The 20,024-nt window shown below is 29.8% G+C and overlaps 1 protein-coding gene across 5 annotated transcripts in view; it reads left to right on the top strand.

Moving 5' to 3' along the window:
- LOC145239767 (uncharacterized) overlaps nucleotides 1-20,024 on the top strand; it is a 759,337-nt gene that overhangs the window by 271,534 nt on the left and 467,779 nt on the right. The window contains exon 2 of one of the 5 annotated variants that reach the window (XM_080103202.1): nucleotides 11,971-12,888. The exons of the other annotated variants lie outside the window; for them this stretch is intronic. Coding sequence (XP_079959328.1) covers nucleotides 11,971-11,978 — 8 coding nt within the window. The 3' untranslated portion in view covers nucleotides 11,979-12,888. Of the gene's footprint in view, nucleotides 1-11,970; nucleotides 12,889-20,024 lie in introns of those variants that run through there. 5 annotated transcript variants of the gene reach the window in all.

The following is a 20,024-nucleotide window of genomic DNA, read 5'->3' as shown; positions in this document are numbered from 1 at the left end:
TTCAGGAATTTCTTGCCATGTTTGATGCAATAATGCAAAAAGTTCAACCTTAGAAGATGGTTTCATTTTCTTTTTGCAAAGTTTCCGATGTAATATGCCCCCAAAGGTTTTCAATTGGGTTCATATCCAGGTACTGACTTTGCCATAGAAGTTTATTAATCCCATTTTGACTCAACCAATGTTACCACTTGAGAATATTTGTAGGAGTTCTTCATATAATATTGAAACATATTTAGCAGAATTGATGTTTCCCTTGCACTCCATCAGGTCTGAGTGACCATCACTCTAAATTGCACCCTATACCATAACTGAGGATCCCCCATGTTTTAGCGTTGGCTGCAGTCTTTTTAAGTCAAACTCTTGCTGAGGAAGCCTCCATACCATTCCATTGTCTGGAAATCATGCAAATCGTGAAACATCAGAGAAAATGACATTGGTCCAAAAGGTCATAAGTCTCTCCATTTCACGAGCCCAATATTTTCTGCACTTGATATTGGCAGTACAAAAGAGGTTTCTTTCTCGCAGCTCTACCATAGTATTCCAGCTTGTGAAGATATTTGATAGCTGTTTTGGACTGACACTAGTTTGTGTTGCAATGTCAGGTTTTGCACCAAGTTACCTTTTCAACATTTTTTTTCACAAGACCCAAGGTTTTTTCAGAGAGCCTGGGGGTGACCTGGATGAGGTTTTGTGCACTTTTTGTCTGTTTTTGAATTGTACGATTACTCTGTTAGCAGTAGAAAGGGGTAGTGAAAGATTTCTTGCTATTTTGCGTTGATTACAACCATGTTAACTCGCGGTTCGTCCTTACAGAAATTCTGATGTGTGATACTCCTTTGGATTATGGCATGCTTCAATATTGTTAGATGCAATTTTAATGAGATACTCATTTCAGATAGTCATTTCAACACTATTCTTATATATAAATATAAATAAGCATCTTGGGAAAAATATTTATCTTGGTATCTGTTTTTTTCTGTCATGTCTGTGTAAGCTCCACCAGACCAGATGAATTCTTGTTATGGAATCCTGCAAGACAGAGACGAACAGAAAAATCGACTTATAACGTAGACAACTAGTTTGGAATTGGAAAGAAGAAAATTCATGTTAATTTTTTTTTTTTTTTTTTTAATTAAAAATTTTGGAGTTAAAAGAGAATCTTGATTAGACATACGGAGAATATCTACGTATCTCGTATAGAAATTAAATGTTAGAAAGCGTTTCTTTGATTTCTGAGCACCTACTTACTGAATTAAAATGAAAAAAAAAATGAGAAAATGTATGAACTTTAAGGTGAAAAGTTGGAGGAAAGTAGGACAATTTGAGAAAACTTGGATCTCAGACATTAGAATTTGAATGGAATCGATCCTCAATGTTGCCAAACATAGACTGAAATTGCAGGCTGACACGAAACATTAGACCCTTTACCTAAGGAAATAAGAAAATTAATGATGATTCTTTGATTAAACTATGAAAATAAAGGATGCCTTTTTTAAAAGGCGGCAAACTTTAAATTAAAATAAATCGCAGAAAACCATTTTCATTATACAAGAGTGTTGTTTATTCCAAAGATTAAGTTTTGGCATTTATAATTTAATACAATCTTGGCCATATGGCACCATCATATATGGCATAATCTACCAATTTTCACAAACTCTATGTATTAAATCGGGCTGTATTTTGGTAATAATGTATCAAATATTATCTTCCAAGTGGTCTATTGTGCCTGGTTTATCAGTGTAGACATGGAATTTTACATACCCCTAAAGAAAATGGAGTTAAATCGCTAGAACGAAGTAGCTAGTTGACAGGTCCATTTTAAGAAATTGTTCATTCATCAAATGTTTCAAAATGAATTTGCACAACTTACAAATACTGCTCGGGTGTTAGTCTCTTCATGATGAATTGCCAAACCAAGCTGAATCTAAAATAACCGATGGTTGCCAAATCTATAATTAAAGAAAGTAGTTGTCAATTAAAAGTTCACTGCCTCAAAAAAACAAAAACAAACAAAAAAAAAAAACACACACACACACACACACACACACACACTGGTTACACATTGGTCAAGCAGTTGTGATCTCTGGTTCATTTGTTGTGAGCAACAAAAAAAAAAAAAAAAAAATCAGTAAATCTCTTGAAACCCTAAAAAAAATTATTTTCATATCCAATCTTCGTCTTGTTTTTTAAGTGTAGTTTTTGACTTTGATCATATCTTTGGTTCATTCTTTCTTTCAAACTGAAACAAGTCTATTATCTGGCACTTGATCAACAATAACTCTCCATGGACTTCATTGATTCAGGTAAAATATGGATGAGAAATAATAGTCTGTAGAAAAATAACAAAAGAAATCTATTAATGCTGCATCAAAGGAGAAAGCGTATATATGAACCGTCGGGCTTATTTGTAGCCTTCTCTGTCTGCTCTGAAAGTAGGTTAGATTTGCTTGGCCACATTTTTTTTCCTTATTTTTTTTTTTTTAATTTTTAACCTCCTATATCAGTTATCTTGGAAAAATATACATCGCTTCCAATAAAAAAAATTTCAGTTGCACAGTTGTCATAGAGATGGCTATAGTTCCTTTATAACCATCTGGGCTTGTGCATTTACCAGTGTTTCATCTCTCTGTCTGTTTTACAAGTTCTTCATTTCTAATGTTCTGTTGAACTCGTAGCACTTGTGTCCCTCGACATACATATGCATGCCTGACTAACTCGACAAGCAGCAAAATGCCCATCCTTTCACTGTTCAGCTACCTAGATGCCAAAAAGCCTTCTACTGATCAGATCTTTATGAATAAAGAAAAGTTGTGCATCTAAATTGAATGTTTGTGTTGGGACGATTAATCGGAATCAGAAAAATGAGAACATTTTGAGGTATCGGAATCTGCAGTGTGTGTGTGTGTGTGTGTGCGTGTGCCTGTTTTCTGATTCCAGAAACGATTCTTTTAATTGTTTTTGTTTGAAAACCGTATTCTGCATTTATTGATTCTAAGGACGCATATTTTGATTGATTTTAAACTAGTAAAACTAAATCTAGAGATCACCTCCTCTTCCAATATTTTTTTTTTCTTTTTTTTAATTGTGTGAAAACATTTTTTTTCTTTTTTTTAATTGCGTGAAAACATTTTTTTTTCTTTTTTTAATTGCGTGAAAACATTTTTTTTTCTTTTTTTAATTGTGTGAAAACATTTTTTTTTCTTTCTTTTTTTAATTGTGTGAAAACATTTTTTTTTCTTTTTTTAATTGCGTGAAAACATTTTTTTTCTTTTTTTAATTGCGTGAAAACATTTTTTTTTCTTTTTTTAATTGCGTGAAAACATTTTTTTTTCTTTTTTTTAATTGCGTGAAAACATTTTTTTTTTCTTTTTTTTAATTGCGTGAAAACATTTTTTTTTCTTTTTTTTAATTGCGTGAAAACATTTTTTTTTCTTTTTTTAATTGCGTGAAAACATTTTTTTTTTCTTTTTTTTAATTGCGTGAAAACATTTTTTTTTTCTTTTTTTTAATTGCGTGAAAACATTTTTTTTTTCTTTTTTTTAATTGCGTGAAAACATTTTTTTTTTTTTTTAATTGCGTGAAAACATTTTTTTTCTTTTTTTAATTGCGTGAAAACATTTTTTTTTCTTTTTTTAATTGCGTGAAAACATTTTTTTTCTTTTTTTAATTGTGTGAAAACATTTTTTTTTCTTTCTTTTTTTAATTGTGTGAAAACATTTTTTTTTATTTTTTTAATTGCGTGAAAACATTTTTTTTTTTCTTTTTTTAATTGCGTGAAAACATTTTTTTTTCTTTTTTTAATTGCGTGAAAACATTTTTTTTTCTTTTTTTTTAATTGCGTGAAAACATTTTTTTTTCTTTTTTTTAATTGCGTGAAAACATTTTTTTCTTTTTTTAATTGCGTGAAAACATTTTTTTTTCTTTTTTTTAATTGCGTGAAAACATTTTTTTTTCTTTTTTTTAATTGCGTGAAAACATTTTTTTTCTTTTTTTAATTGCGTGAAAACATTTTTTTTTCTTTTTTTAATTGTGTGAAAACATTTTTTTTTCTTTCTTTTTTTAATTGTGTGAAAACATTTTTTTTTCTTTCTTTTTTTAATTGCGTGAAAACATTTTTTTTTTCTTTCTTTTTTTAATTGCGTGAAAACATTTTTTTTCTTTTTTTAATTGCGTGAAAACATTTTTTTTTCTTTTTTTTAATTGCGTGAAAACATTTTTTTTTCTTTTTTTTAATTGCGTGAAAACATTTTTTTTTCTTTTTTTAATTGCGTGAAAACATTTTTTTTTCTTTTTTTAATTGTGTGAAAACATTTTTTTTTCTTTCTTTTTTTAATTGTGTGAAAACATTTTTTTTTCTTTCTTTTTTTAATTGCGTGAAAACATTTTTTTTTTCTTTCTTTTTTTAATTGCGTGAAAACATTTTTTTTCTTTTTTTAATTGCGTGAAAACATTTTTTTTTCTTTTTTTTAATTGCGTGAAAACATTTTTTTTTCTTTCTTTTTTTAATTGCGTGAAAACATTTTTTTTTTCTTTTTTTAATTGCGTGAAAACATTTTTTTTTCTTTTTTTTAATTGCGTGAAAACATTTTTTTTTCTTTTTTTTAATTGCGTGAAAACATTTTTTTTTTCTTTTTTTAATTGCGTGAAAACATTTTTTTTTCTTTTTTTAATAGTGTGAAAACATTTTTTTTTTCTTTTTTTAATTGCGTGAAAACATTTTTTTTTTCACTCAGGCTGCCAGACTTTGGAATTCCCTCCCTGTTCTTGCTTTCCCGACTGTACTAAGTCACTGAAGTTTAAATGTGATGTGAGCAGACATCTTGCTGTTGAACTCCCGGCATTCCCCTGTTTGGCATGATTCCAAATAGTAGTCTCTTAACGTTCCAAGTGACAATATGCCTTGTTTGAGGTGTCAAAGTAAAAAAAAAAATAAATAAACAAAAACAAAAAAAAAACTTTGCAACAAAAGGACTAACAAATCTGAATAAATTTGGTCCATTTGGTCATTTCAAAAACATTGATTTCACTTGGACATTAATTGTATTGTACTATCCCATGTTTCAAGGTGTTTAATGTAGTTTAAAATTTAATCATGTTACTAATGGCTTGCTTAGTACGTATACTTTTATGTTGATGCAAATCGTATGCAAATGGCAGTAATATAAACATTTATTTATCGAATCATCCAGTTTTATCAAGCTTAATGAATATACAAATCGTTTGTTTTTCGTTTTTCTTTGACTTTTTTTTTTTCATTAATAGATTGATATTTTTCAATTATTCATTAACTGATCAGATCTCTATGAATAAATTGAATGTTTGTGTTGGGACGATTAATCAGAATCAGAAATATGAGAACATTCTGGGGTATCGGATCTGCAACGTGTGTGTGTGCCTGTTTTCTGATTCCAGAAACGATTCTTTTGTTTTGGTTTGTTTGATTTTTTTTTTTTTTTTTTTTTTATTGTTTTACTTGTGTGAAAACATCTACACCTATTCCACGGGTTTTTATTGTAATCCGAAAACTAAAAAAAAAAAAAAAAACAATAAAAACCAAACTAGTTAAATATTTAGAGGTGTTAAAAGAATTGGAATCAAAAATTTAAAACAGAATTGATAATTGTATCGAGGGAAAAATACTGGAATAATCCCATCAATAATATACATTATATATATATATATATATATATATATATATATTGTATATTTAGGCATCATATTTTCATTAAGACATGTGGTATTGAATAGCACAGAGTGTTCTTGTTTATCTTTTTCTATAGTTTTTCCATTCGACGAATGGTATTTTTGACATTACAGTCGAACCGGTGTATGAATGTTCCGAAATCTATTTCATTATTATATGTTGTTCTTGCTAGTACTTTCGACATTTCATCTGTCGTCTTCAGGCAGTTTTTGATTTAGAATATTGTTGTTGTACGCTTCGTTTTATTTATAGGTGGATTCGGGTGAAGAAGCGAGTCATGTGTAAAAAGGTGCGCTTTTGTGTACGTTTTTAATTATATTAAAATAAATGGATGAGTGTTATTTAAATTGTAATTTACTCTGTGCTATTCAATACCACAGGTCTCAATGAAAATATGCTGCCTAAATACACAATATTTAAATTGCACGACGCAGCTGCACAAAATGAATCCTATACCCGAAACTTCAGAGTTAACCTCGTTAAACGGCAAATCACCATCGCCCAAGAGGTTATCGAACACCACACTTCTGAAGTACAAGAATTAAACAAAAACTAAAACTCAGTGTCACTACCGACCAATATAAAGACATCCAACAACGTCTGTTCGAAATCTCCAATAACTTCAGAATAACCCACAGAATATCCATCCAAAAAAAACTTAACTCTGTATAAAGGCATTATTTTACTCCCCCCCCCCTCAAAAAAAAAAAACTACATCAATCTCTCAAATCATGAACTCACGGAACACTAAATTGAACTCCTTAATTTAGGGCCCAACTGTCACATTTTCAACACATACAACCACCAAATCAAAAAAGCCGAAATAGAACTATTATACGAAAATATCATTACATTAAAAGACGAACAACAAATTACTACGCACCCAGAAATAAAGGATATACTCAAAACTGAATCTATTAAAAACCGGTTCGACAAAAAAAAAAAGAAAAAATACAATCATAACCAATAATCTAAAAAAAGCAGCTAACGAACTTAAAACCCATCCTAATATTATAGTTAGAAAAAGTGACAGAGCAAACATATATGTAGTATTGAACAAATCCGATTATTTTAAAAAATTACAAAATATTCTAGACGACCACACCAAATAAAAAAAAATAAAACGAAACCCTATAAATCAATTAAAAACACATGTTAATAAACTCATAACTGCAAACAATGCAATAATAGACAACCAAAAACTCCCCAAAATAATCGGTGACTACACACCCGAATACATGTACGGCAATGTAAAAACCCACAAACCCAACTCTCCCCTCCACCCGATTATCTCACAAGTCACAACCCCTTTCTACAAATTAACAAAAGTAATTAACGATCTTATAATTCCTTATCTACGTAGTGAATCCAGCGTCAAATTAATACAAATTCTCCACAAAAGTTAATAACAAAATCACTGCTTCATTAGACGTAGAAAGTCTTTTTACTAATGTCCCCGTGCATGAAACTATCGACATAATAATCAACAATTATATACAACAATCCATCTCCCCCCCCCCGCTGAAAATCCACCCCACAATCCTTAAAAAACTACTGCTAATTTATACATCAGAAGTCCCATTTCACGACTATAAAAACATGTACACACAGATCGACGGTATATCAATGGGTTCCGTACTTGGACTCACATTTAGCAACTTCTACATATCTAATCTCGAAGACAAAACATTCAATAATATAAAAAAATAAAACGTCTATTTACGTGAGCTATGTAGATGATATCTTCATTCTTGCAGATAATATTAACGAAATCGAAAAACTTAAAAATCATTTTCAAAAAAACTCCGCATTAACCTTTACCTACGAACTAAACAAAAATAATAGCATTCCATTTCTCGACGTTAGCATAGACTCTAGTAAAGATCAATTCGTTACCTATCCGTATAGAAAGCCTTCAGTAACCGGTTCTTGTGTATTAAACTATAAAAGCAGATGTCCATTCCGATATAAAATAGCTATTATAAACAATCTAATTAATCGAGCCAGAATGGTTTCATCAAATAGAAAAATATTTCTTGGTGAATTGAAGAACATTAAACAAGTTTTAATAAATAACCAATTCCCTAATTTCACAGTTGATGAACAAATCAAACGAACAATTAGAAATATGGACCAAATTAAGAATAGCCAACATGACAACTCCAACCCCATAAACTTATTTTACCGTAATCAATTACACCATAATTATAAATTAGATGAAAGGGTCTTAAAGGACATTATCCACAGATATATATCCCCAATTAGTAATCATAAAATAAAATTTATAATATACTATAAGAAAGTAATTACCGCTAACCTGATAATTAAAAACAACCATCAAAACGGTCGAAAAAAAACAAAACAATGTAGTTGATCAATTTCAATGCCCCTTGGGAGATTGCGTCTCCAACAATACAAATAGCTATATCGGTCATACGACTAACACATTGTCCAGAAGATTAACCCTTCATCTTTCTGATACCAGTTCCATAAGCCAGCACCTGAGACAACATGGCTGCCCCTATTCACAATATAGAAAAATTTTAGTCAACAACACAAGAGTCACGCTCACAGACCACAACGTAAAAAGATAAAAAATATTAGAGGCTTTGTGTATACGAACGAAGCAACCCACAATTAATATCAATTTTTATAATAGCAATAACATCCTAAAATGTATATATGTACAATAGGCGGGAAGGCATTAAAAAAAAAAAAAAAAAAAAAAAAAAAAACTATAAATTATAATAAATAGCATCCGTACATTTATTTTAGTATCAATTTTAAAAACGTAAAAACAACGCACCCTTTTACACACGAATCGCATCATTTTTAAAACGTAAAAGGACGCACTCTTTTACACACGAATCGCATCATTATTTTAATTCACATAAAAACCTGTAAATTACAATTTAAATAACACTCATCCATTTATTTTAATATCATTAAAAACGTACACAAAACGCACCTTTTTACACACGACTCGCTTCTTCACCCGAATCCACCTATAGATAAAACGAACCGTACAACAACAATATTCTAAATCAAAAACTGCCTGAAGACGACAGATGAAATGTCGAAAGTACTAGCAAGAACAACATATAATAATGAAATAGATTTCGGAACATTCATACACCGGTTCGACTGTAATGTCAAAAATACCATTCGTCGAATGGAAAAACTACAGAAAAAGATAATCAAACAAGAACACTCTGTGCTATTCAATACCACATGTCTCGATGAAAATATATATATTTCAAGTTAAAAGTATTCAGGAGATAAAATCCATGAATTAAAAAAACGAGGTTATTAAGAATGCTCAATAAAAAGAGCAGAGTATAATATTTTTATTTATATAGACAAATATTACATAGTTGTTACACTGAACATGCTTATGTTTCGGAATGATAGGTTTATTAAAAACCAAAGGCTCTTCATCGTCTATGATAAATAGCGGATAAACTTTGTTTCTGTTGCCTGACAAACAGCCTTTGGTTTTTAATAAAGCAATTGTTCCGGAACATTAGCATGTTTAGTGTAGCAACTATGTAATATTTGTCTATACATGTATTAACTATAAAACTCTGTGGACCGTTCAAGCGTCCTTGCTTACTTGAACCATGTAATAAATAATTTTACCTAGAATTCTTCCGAAATTTTGGTTTCGATTCTAGCTGATGGCACTCTAGTCATATTTTGTTTTTACTTTTGAAAGCTCTACTATATGTTTTCTTGGAAAAACATTTCTGCCTCAATAGAAAAAATGTTCAACAAAATGCTTAACCAGAAAATTATTTTAACAAAAAATATTGATTAATACTAAACGTTAAAAAGGAAAACACTAAAATTAAAATAAAAACTATTTGATTTCCACGCAATCAGATGTGCCTTATGCACTAATAAAAATGTAATTGGCATCTTGTTGCACTTTTTATCAAATTACTTACTTTTACAATTCACATTGGTTACATTTTTTGTAACGGTTCTTTACTAAAAGATAGTACCAAGATTTTCTGAATATAGACCCCCCCCCCCCAATCCGCTGGTGTTATATTCAGAAAACTCCGGTAAGTAGTGCATTTAATGCATTTTTATTATTTTTCAGTGAAGGTGGGATTTTGAATTGAGGTTAGCTACCTTAGGGATTTGATTTTTTTTTTTCAAGTTGCTAGGGCTTCATCCCGCTTCCCAATCTCCCTTGATTAATGCTTGTTGTGTTGATTAATCGGACTATTATTCTCATCTTGGGTGTTATTAGCACAATGTTCCGGTCGCTGCAACCTGCGACCTTCTTTGGGTGTTGAGAACACGCTTCTTTTCCTACTATTACTACTTAGTAGGAAAAGAAGTATGTTCTCAACATCCGAAGAAGGTCGCAGATTGCAGCAACCAGAACCTTGTGCTGAGATGAGAATAATAGTCCGATTAATTAACATAACGCAAGCATTCACATCTCATTTCAAAAATTCATAATTGCATTCCTTGATTAATCACTAAATATTTATGTTGTAGAAATAAATTTTATTTTTGCCATCTTAGCTGTGATGTTATATGTATTTAATTATGCTGCACAAATAATTTCATTTTTGCTATATTAACTGTGATATTATATTTCCATGAAATGTTTAAAGTATACTTATGACATTCTTTTATATTTTATTATATATGTATGATTTTATTTGAAGTTTATTGTATTTATTTCTCTTTTATTATTTTGTATTTAATTAAATTATTATATTTATTTATTGTATTTATTAATTTACATTCGGCATAATTAATGTATAATATTTGATTTTAATTAAATAAAACATTTTTCTTATTAATATTATAATAAAATAACCTTTTATTTTTATAATGACGTAATTTATTGATGATTCCCTGATTTTGGACTTTGTCATTTTTTCTTTTGCAAATTAAAATTAATCTAGTAATGTTTTTTTTATAATGAAAAAAATTATTGATTTATTTTTTTTATTTTTTTATTTTTTTACATTTTTTGATAAAAGTATTTTTTTTTTTAAATAATTTAAAATCAATTCGCTAAATAATTGTGCATTTTTCCTCTGCTGCTTTATATTCAATTCATTTCTTTTGCCAACAAATTAAAATCAATATAATCGTTTTTTATAATGAGAAAATTTATAAATATTTTCAATCTTAAGTGCAACAAAATGCCAATTACATTTTTACTAGTGCATAAAGCACATCTGATTGAGTTGAAATAAAATAGTTCTTATTTAAATTCTAGTGTGTTCCTCTTTTACGTTTAATATTAATCAATATTTTTTGTTAAAATAATTTTCTGGTTAAGCATTCTGTTGAACATTTTTCTGTTGAGGCAGAAATATTTTTCCAAGAAAATAGCTAATGTTTAAAATTATATTTATCAATAACATTAACAACAACAAAAATAACATATTAATTAATTAATAAAACATGCTAAGAATCACATAAAAGTATTACATAATGTAATATTTAAAAAAATATGAATTTTGAATGATTCATATCAATGCCATTGTTCAGCTGCAGTGATGAAGTTACACCCCTATACCACAGAGATGATAATCGGATTTTAAGAGTGAAGGCCACCACTAATTTTTTGCTATTTTGATTGGATATATGGCCTGTTTTTGTCAATTTTTTTTCTTTTATATTTTTCCAAAAAAATATCAATGTTGGCCACTTTGGAAGGAAACTTGACATTATGGGAAATGTTAGTGTCATTGACAATATTTCACTTGTCATTATTTCTAGGAACGTAAGTATAATACCCCAAATCGGCTTTATTCAAAGTGAACATAATAGCTGCTTTAAATTTTAAATTTGTGCCAAAAATATTTTTTTTGTTTTTGTATTGACATTAATAATTTTGGCATTAATTCACCAAGGAGTGTATTTTTCAAATAAAATCAAATTTGATTTTCTAAACCTGAGAATATTTATTATAACTGATAACCTATAGTGAATTGAATCCGAATAATCAAATTAATGTTGGGACGATTAATCGTAACCGGAGAAACCGGAACTTTTTAGGGTATCGGAACTGGGAGGAAAAAATTATGCTTATTTTCCGATGCCAAAAACGATTCCTTTAATTGGCTTTTTATTTGATTTCGTTTAAAGCAAAATCTTTTACTGCTGATAGCAATGATAAAATAATGAATATCTATTTTTTTATATATATATATATATATATATATATATGCATTTATATGCATTTTTTCTTATATATAACTTCTATTTTAATTTTTCTTTTTACTTTTTAGGTAAGTAGCAGTTTATTTGTCAAAGAAAAATGGTGAGAATATTTTATTCTTTTACCTTTATTAATTTTAACTGTAAGTATTCTTGGCAATCTCTAACAATTGATCTCCCAAAATTAAGATACCAGTAAATACGAAACGGAAGTCACCAAGCATGAAACTCTATGAAAAGATTGTGATAAAACTTGTGGAAGAAATTCCATCTAAGAATTGTATATATATATATATACACACACACACACACACACACACACACACACACTAGCGGGGGTACCTGACTTTGCCTAGGTAGGTGTGTTTGTGGGGGGTGGGTAAAAAAATTAAAAAAAAAAAAAGTTTTGGTAAGTAGGTAGGATCGAACCCGGAATGTTGAGGCGAAGGTGGAAAAGAAAGTGTGAAAAAAAAACTTGACAACTTACTCTCTCTTCATGGGTGAGTGGTAACTAAACAGTTTAATTTTAACGATTAAAAAGTTAAATTGACAGGTGCGCGATTTTAATGATCACGCAATAGAAGTTCTGCAGTGAACTTTTACTGCGAGACAGTTTTTCTGGTTTTGTTTCCCAACTTTTTGTTTCGCCAAAATGTTGGGGGGGGGGGCAGCTCCCCATAAAGAGGCGAGTGTCCATATGAATAGCAATTGTCTGATATAAGGAGTTTCCCCCACATTGATCAAAAGCCCATTGCTTTCTCAACGTTCCCAGCCTTCGTGCTGGGAATCACACTTTTGCTTCAGATCAGTTTCGCTTTTATATGAAAAAGCCGAATCAACACAAATCGTGTAAAATTCGATGTAAATAAATCTAGATGTGACGCGCGTTCGCAAATCGTAGATATTATTATCTAGGGGGTATATAAACACTTCTAAGCGATAGTACCCCCCCTCCCCCGGAAACCCAGGCGAAAAAAAACCTTCCTTGGACATACAAAACCTCTCGTGCGAGTTATATATATATATATATATATATATATATATATATATATATATATATATATTAAAGAAAACTTTATTCATAGAAATGTAAATAATTTCTTTTTCATTGTTTCATAGCACAAGAAGTGTTAATACTAAAATAATTTTTTGAAATAAAATATTGCTGTATGGTTTCGTATTTCGTTTTATACTTAGTGACTTTTGTTCCATATTTACATCAACTGTATCCATTTCCGCCGTCTTAATTTTTGGAATGCAATTGTTAAAGATTGCTGTATTCTTTTGAATTCACGAAAAAAAAAGAAGAAATTTACATAATAAAATTTGTTGAATTTTTTTCTTTTGCCATGAAATTTTGACGTCATTATTTCTTTCATCATTTGTCTCCATAGCAGCCGATTGCTAAGGATGCCAGAGTTCAAGTGTTTAAACTTTAAGGTGTGCATTAAGAATCTCTGCAAAGATACCACTTGTAAACACAATTTAAACTTATTTCATTGCTGTTTTTATTAATGTGTCACCACTTAGCAAGGCCTAAAAGACCACTCGGGGATAAGGGTAAATGGGTTTCAGTTGGCAATAAACACGTTGAGAGTATTGGAAACAATGAATGAAATCGTCAGAATTTGATTATTACAGTGGATCTGGCTAAACAAGTATTTGTTTATATTCAACTTAAAAATGACTGTTGCAGTGAACTGGGAAGCAGTCCCATGGAAAACTTGAGGAAAATTCATTACAATGGTTGTAGCTTAAGAGTAAAATAATACTAAGTCGTATATGTAGAATCCTTATTCTAATATTGATCAAAATTATGTAATAGATTTTGATTGAGAAAATGTCTAAAATTTAAGGTTCAAGGGGTCTTCAAAAAACAAAAATTTAAATTCAAGGAACCTTGATTTTCCTTTATGTATCAGGTCTATTCTCACTGACATCGATTGCTCAGTGCTCTCCAGTCCCCTTCTCATTCAAACTGTTTCACGAAGATGTTCTTTGCAGTATAGTACCTATAGTAGGTTGCCATTACTTGCTGTAAGGGAAGTGCTAATACAGAGCAGATAGTCTTAGACAATCGGTATTATTTGCCTAACACAACAGAGTTGACCCATTCGAGAAGAAATTATCAGACTTCTCCACTTTGCTTAATTGGTGTCTCATGACTATGAATCAAATTCAATGTAAATCTTAAAATATTTGAATTTTCAAATGGAAAGTTGTTCCTCTACTGTACCCCTTAAAAATCCTTTATAATACTTTAAAGAAACTGAAATTTAGCCAATATTAATCATATCTAATGCATACTGTTAAAATTTCACAAAAATCTAGTGTCTGAATTTTCACAAAGAGCTCACATTTTTTTTTTTTTTCATAAAATTAAATTAAACTAAACATATCTTGCAGTTAGATCTTTATCTACTATCTGTGTTCCAAAATTCACAATGAACGCTAAATTAGCATAACTAACTTAATGTAAACGCATTGTAATTTAATTTTTAGCCTATATTATTGTCAATGAAATACTTTTGTTGATTGTCTTGCATGAACTTGAAGTAAGTATTAAATTAAGATAAAAATATATCACAACTTTTCTAAGGCAATTATCTCTGGAAATGGTCTGTTTAAAGGAAAAGAGCCTTAATTAATCTTGGTCATGTATTGTCCATGTCTTCCAGTTCCATATTGGGTGCTATCTCGAAGATTAATCAAATTATCCCCAGCACCCACTTTTGGGGTTGGGGATAATCAGCCAAACAGGTCAAGTTCCTAGATCATAGTGTGTTTGTTTCTTTTAATGGGTGCTAATATTTTGCTTCGTTTCTCTCTTATGAAAATGGCATGCAGACGGGTAAATGGTATGGAATTTATGTGTCCAGTTGCCTGGAAGGAGTGAGATTGTCTTGAAAATGTTCTGATTGGTCAGACGAAGTTAAAAGTGCTAAATTTTGGCAAATCTGTCAGCTTTTCACACCGTTATTATCCACCATTACTTTTGTTCACCTTTTTTCTTCCGCTACACCGTTGTTACAATCTGCATGCCCGTTTTTAGATAATTTTGGTTGCTGAGGTCAGTGCTACTCTGTTGGCATAACACATTTATAGCTTTGGCCATTTTAAAGTTTGAAATTGTTTTTACTTAAAAAGTATGTTATATATAAAAAAAATCAATGTTTGTTATAAAAAACGGTATGTTAACAGAGCATTCAAGTAAGTTTCACAGAATCCATAGACAACATTAAGAAAAATGTCCTCCAGTTTTATGTTTGGTCACTAAGGGCAATTATCTGTTAGGTCTATAAGGTAACTGAACTCTCTTAGAATTATTAAAGAATTTGCTGCATAATTCTTGTTTTTACAAATAGTTATGCACATGACACAGAACTTGATGTTTTTGGTTATTTTTATTGTTTTTGCTTTTATTTCAATAAATATAGAATTTTCGCTTTGAAGATGCCTGTTTATTCAAATGGAACCGGTTATGCTCTCTTTTTTGATGATATTTTCCTGTTTAATTTGTCTTTCTTTTATCTTTTCCCATGCAAACACACACACACATATTGTACTGAATCCAAACATGGAGATATGTATGTGTGTGTGTGTCTTCTCATGCGCACTGGATTCTAAAGAGTTTTTAATTCAAAAAAGGTTCAAACAAATTATATAAACAGTAAGGTCTTTACATTTTATGACTTTTAAGAATTTCTATTCCTTCCAATTTTTATCCTTTTTAAACCAAGGAAGAAAAAAAATCTCTTTTTTCCGAGGAACATAAACTTTGTACATATAATTTACAATACTCTACACGAGAAAGCATCAAACACCATGTACAAGAGTAGACCGAAATTTTGAGCACATTTTTAAAAAAAAATTGTATACTCCTCTACCTGTTTACAAATATTGAGTTTGTATCTGCTAACCATTTTTAGGTTGATGAGATTTAAACAATTATTAAATTATACAAACTTATTCTCAAAATTGAAATATCGATTTCTTTTTTCTTAAAAAAAAAAACAAAAAAAAAAAACTTTCTAATGGAGGCTGAACTACACGAAAATGAAACATTTCTCAACCTTTAATTTTAGTTTATAAGCTATTTTTTAGTTTTTGATATCGCAATAAAATATGTTCCAATGTTTTTTTTGTTTTTTTTTGTAATAATAATGTGAAGTAAATAGGGAACCTGAATTTTACATTTTTTTAATGTATCCCTTAGGTAGCATGATGCATTACGTCACTTATTAAAAATGCACAAATTTATATAGATTTAAGATTTGAACAAATTTTGACCAATAGTTTGAACTGATCTCTTGCATTTATTAAAACTTCAAAGTATCACTTAGTTTGAACGCACCCATGGACAGGAATTTCAATCACTACGTGTGTTTTATTTTATATATAGAATGTTGTTTTCATTATAAGACTTTGTAATTAGATTCACTTGTCCTTTACAATATTTTGGGTGTGATTATTGATTTTTTTTTCGCTTCTCGTCAGACAAACTATTTTTATGCCTTTTTACCACAATTACATTTATTTTAATTTAAATTTGTCATTGATTTTTTTAATATAAAATATGTATACATTTGTGTGTGTATTACAGAAGATCAGAACATCGGTACCGTCAGTTTCAAATTCAAACAGAGTGAACCTTATTTGGGTCTGATATTCATTGCACAGATGTTCTGAATTTCTATAATGTGTATGTGAATAAATATTATGCCTAACTTTTTTACTTTTCTTAAACACTCTGCTGGTGTTCGTTTCCACTAACTTTGCATATATATATATATATATAATGAGGAGGATGCAGTTTGATTGATTATGCATAGTGTGAAAGAAGTTCTTTGAAGACTGTCAATGCCGTTTTGTGTGGGAACACCATGGACTTGAGTCAGTGAAATAAAAGAATGACAATCTTGAATGAATCTTAATTTTCAATTATAATATGTTTATTTACCAACATAATGTCTCGCATAAGATGGTAGATGTTGCGAATTTCTCAAATTTTTGTAGATAAATTCTTTTTGTCAGGGACTAAAGAAAAAAGGAAGTGTGTATAACTATTTGAATGGGCTTTTCATGTTTACCTCCAGTATTCATTACTGAGATCTAAAAGTTGATCTTTTGATCTATAACAATCTTAAAGCCTTTTCTATTAAATCCAAAAGTGCCTTTTTCTTGCCCATCTTTTCAAGTAAGCTTATTTTCTATATAAAGATCTGCCCGTGAAACCATGACGGCAAACTTTACTAGAATGACACAGGCCACAATTGGTTGAATCTGCTTTTTTTTTCTGGTGTAGCTTTACTTTAAACTAAAAAAAAAAATGATACTCTGAAATTGGTTTTAAAATGCTTAAATGCTGCAAAAATGACCTAAGAATTACCAGGCATCAACTGAAAAAAGTTGATTTACTTTGATCCAATTAAAAAAATTGATCTTTATCAGTTTAAAAAAATGTATCTAGATTGATCAGTTTTAAAAAAGTGACCTACTTTGATCCCATTTTAAAATGTGACCTACTTTGATCCCATTTTAAAAGGTGACCTACTTTGATCCCATTTTAAAAGGTGACTTACTTTGATCCCATTTTAAAAGGTGACTTACTTTGATCCCATTTTAAAAGGTGACCTACTTTGATCCCATTTTAAAAGGTGACCTACTTTGATCCCATTTTAAAAGGTGACCTACTTTGATCCCATTTTAAAAGGTGACCTACTTTTATCCCATTTTAAAAGGTGACCTACTTTGATCCCATTTTAAAAGGTGACCTACTTTGATCCCATTTTAAAAGGTGATCTACTTTGATCCCAGTTTAAAAGGTGATCTACTTTGATCCCAGTTTAAAAGGTGATCTACTTTGATCCCAGTTTAAAAGGTGATCTACTTTGATCCCAGTTTAAAAGGTGATCTACTTTGATCCCAGTTTAAAAGGTGATCTACTTTGTTCCCAGATTAAAAACAAAAACAAAATTGATCTGCATTGATCCTATTAAAAAAAATGTCTGACTCGAACTTTTGCAAAAATTGCTGAATCCTAATTCTGACACGGAATATAGTATTAAAAAACAAAAACAACCAGAAAACAAAGAAAGCGTAATATAAAATAAAACAAAAACGGTTTTTATGAGAAGAGCTGTACTTAAGATATATTTATTAGCTAAGAACTTTAGAGCCTATAGAAAATCCACTGTTGATTATAACCTAAAAATAGGCAATTACATATGTAATTGCCTATTTTGGTCAGTAAGTCTTGCATTACTTCCTGGCCATTATTTATGCTGTGTTTCCTGGTTTTCAATCCATTTCTATATGGAACACTTTTATGGTGCGTTTTTTTTTTTTTTTTTTTTTTTTTTTAGAAACATTTTTGCAAGGTTTACTGATCTAAAATCAATAGCAATATATTTAGGAGTGTTCACCTCCCCCTCCCGCCGTCAAAAATAATGGGGAAAAATGCTTTGCTAGTGTTTACACTAATAATATTCGTTTAAAATAAGATCTCCATCAGTGAAGTTAAAAAAGAAAGGAAAGAAACAAACTGAAAAATTAAAAAAAGAAAAAAAAACGTATTGGTCTAGAAAAAAAAAGCATGGGAATAGATTGAAGGGTTTCTTGACTTTTTTTATATATATATATATATATATATATATATATATACAGGGTGTCCATAAAGTTCGTATGCACTTAAAAAATATAGATTTACTTCTTTCAAATCCATTTTACAGATTATTTATATTGCAAATACAAATAAAGCTATATTTTTTTTAAAGTGCACACGGACTTTATGGACACCTCGTATATCTATATAAATCCCAAAATATATACATATATCAAAAATAAATAAACGTGTTTTTCTAATAGCTGAATAGTGTAGGACTAGAGCTATAGCGATTTATTTATTTATATATAAACAACCTTGAATGTATAGAATAAACCCTAATTCACCAAAAAACAATTTTTATTTTCCATTCAAAGCATGCAGTTGTTTTGGCCTATCATCAAGGTATTTATAATATTCACGATATAGGATGTAGTTATCTTTTCTTCGTAAGGCCATCTCTCGTTACTCATATAAAAATGACAGCGGTTCATGGGGAAACTGTTGCATTCCTCATTCATTTAGTATTATTATAGAAGTTTTTAACCTTTTCAATAAGGGTAGGGTCAGATTGCAACATCCTCGCACCATGTGCCCTGCATAAGTATATCATATCAATATAAATTTTCCTATCATTTACAGGCAAATACAACCTGCTGATAACCATGATAAAGTTTAGTAATTGTGATTATTCTTGTTTTATTTTCGCAACGTTTCAGCCGATGTAGCCTGTAATCATTTTCAGATGCCGCCTTTCGAACTTGAGAATGCTTGTTAAACTTGGAAACCTATATACAATTAGAACTGAGCCCATTAGGCATGGATTGTTCTGGTTTTGTTTGCTATGACTGAGTAAAGTGTTATGTTATTATTATTACCACCTCTACTAAGCATAATAAATAAGAATAACACCATTAATTAACATTCTTCTTACCTAGTCATGGCTAACTGAACAAGAACAATATTCTTGAATTTCATAAAAGGTTCAGTTCAAAATAGCATATAGGTTTCCAGAGTTTGAAAAGATGCAGTTGGAGGCTATGTTGGACGAAACATGGAAGTAACCAAGATGAGAATTTTATCTTGTATGTTACACAGCTCCTTGCAGGGTCCAATAGAAAGATTACTGAGTTCGACAAGATACACCTAAAGAAGTCAGAGAATAAGATGAGAACAGTAATCTGAATAATACAAATTATCCATCATCATCTAAAAAAATTAAAAAAAAACATATGGTGAAAATACTAACAACTTGTTATTTTCACGTTTCAATCTATGTAACCTTTGACCTTCTTCAGGTGTATCTTGTTAAAATCTGGAATCTTTTTGCGTGGACAATTCTAGTATGAATTTTAGAAACCTTAATTTAAAATTCAGACTAGAATTTGACTACAAGGATACATGGCATAGTGGATAAAGTGTTTGGTAGAATTCAGTTGTAAAAATTGACCTCTTCTGGAGGTTGAAGGTTCAATTCTTACTTTGGGCGACACTCAAAATAAAATTGCGAATTATTTAGAA

Source organism: Euprymna scolopes, chromosome 19 (assembly GCF_053919585.1).
Source record: "Euprymna scolopes isolate OS-2025 chromosome 19, ASM5391958v1, whole genome shotgun sequence".
Classification (NCBI taxonomy): domain Eukaryota; kingdom Metazoa; phylum Mollusca; class Cephalopoda; order Sepiida; family Sepiolidae; genus Euprymna; species Euprymna scolopes.
Note: the sequence above shows the minus strand (reverse complement) of the source record. Positions and strands in the feature narration are given on the sequence as shown.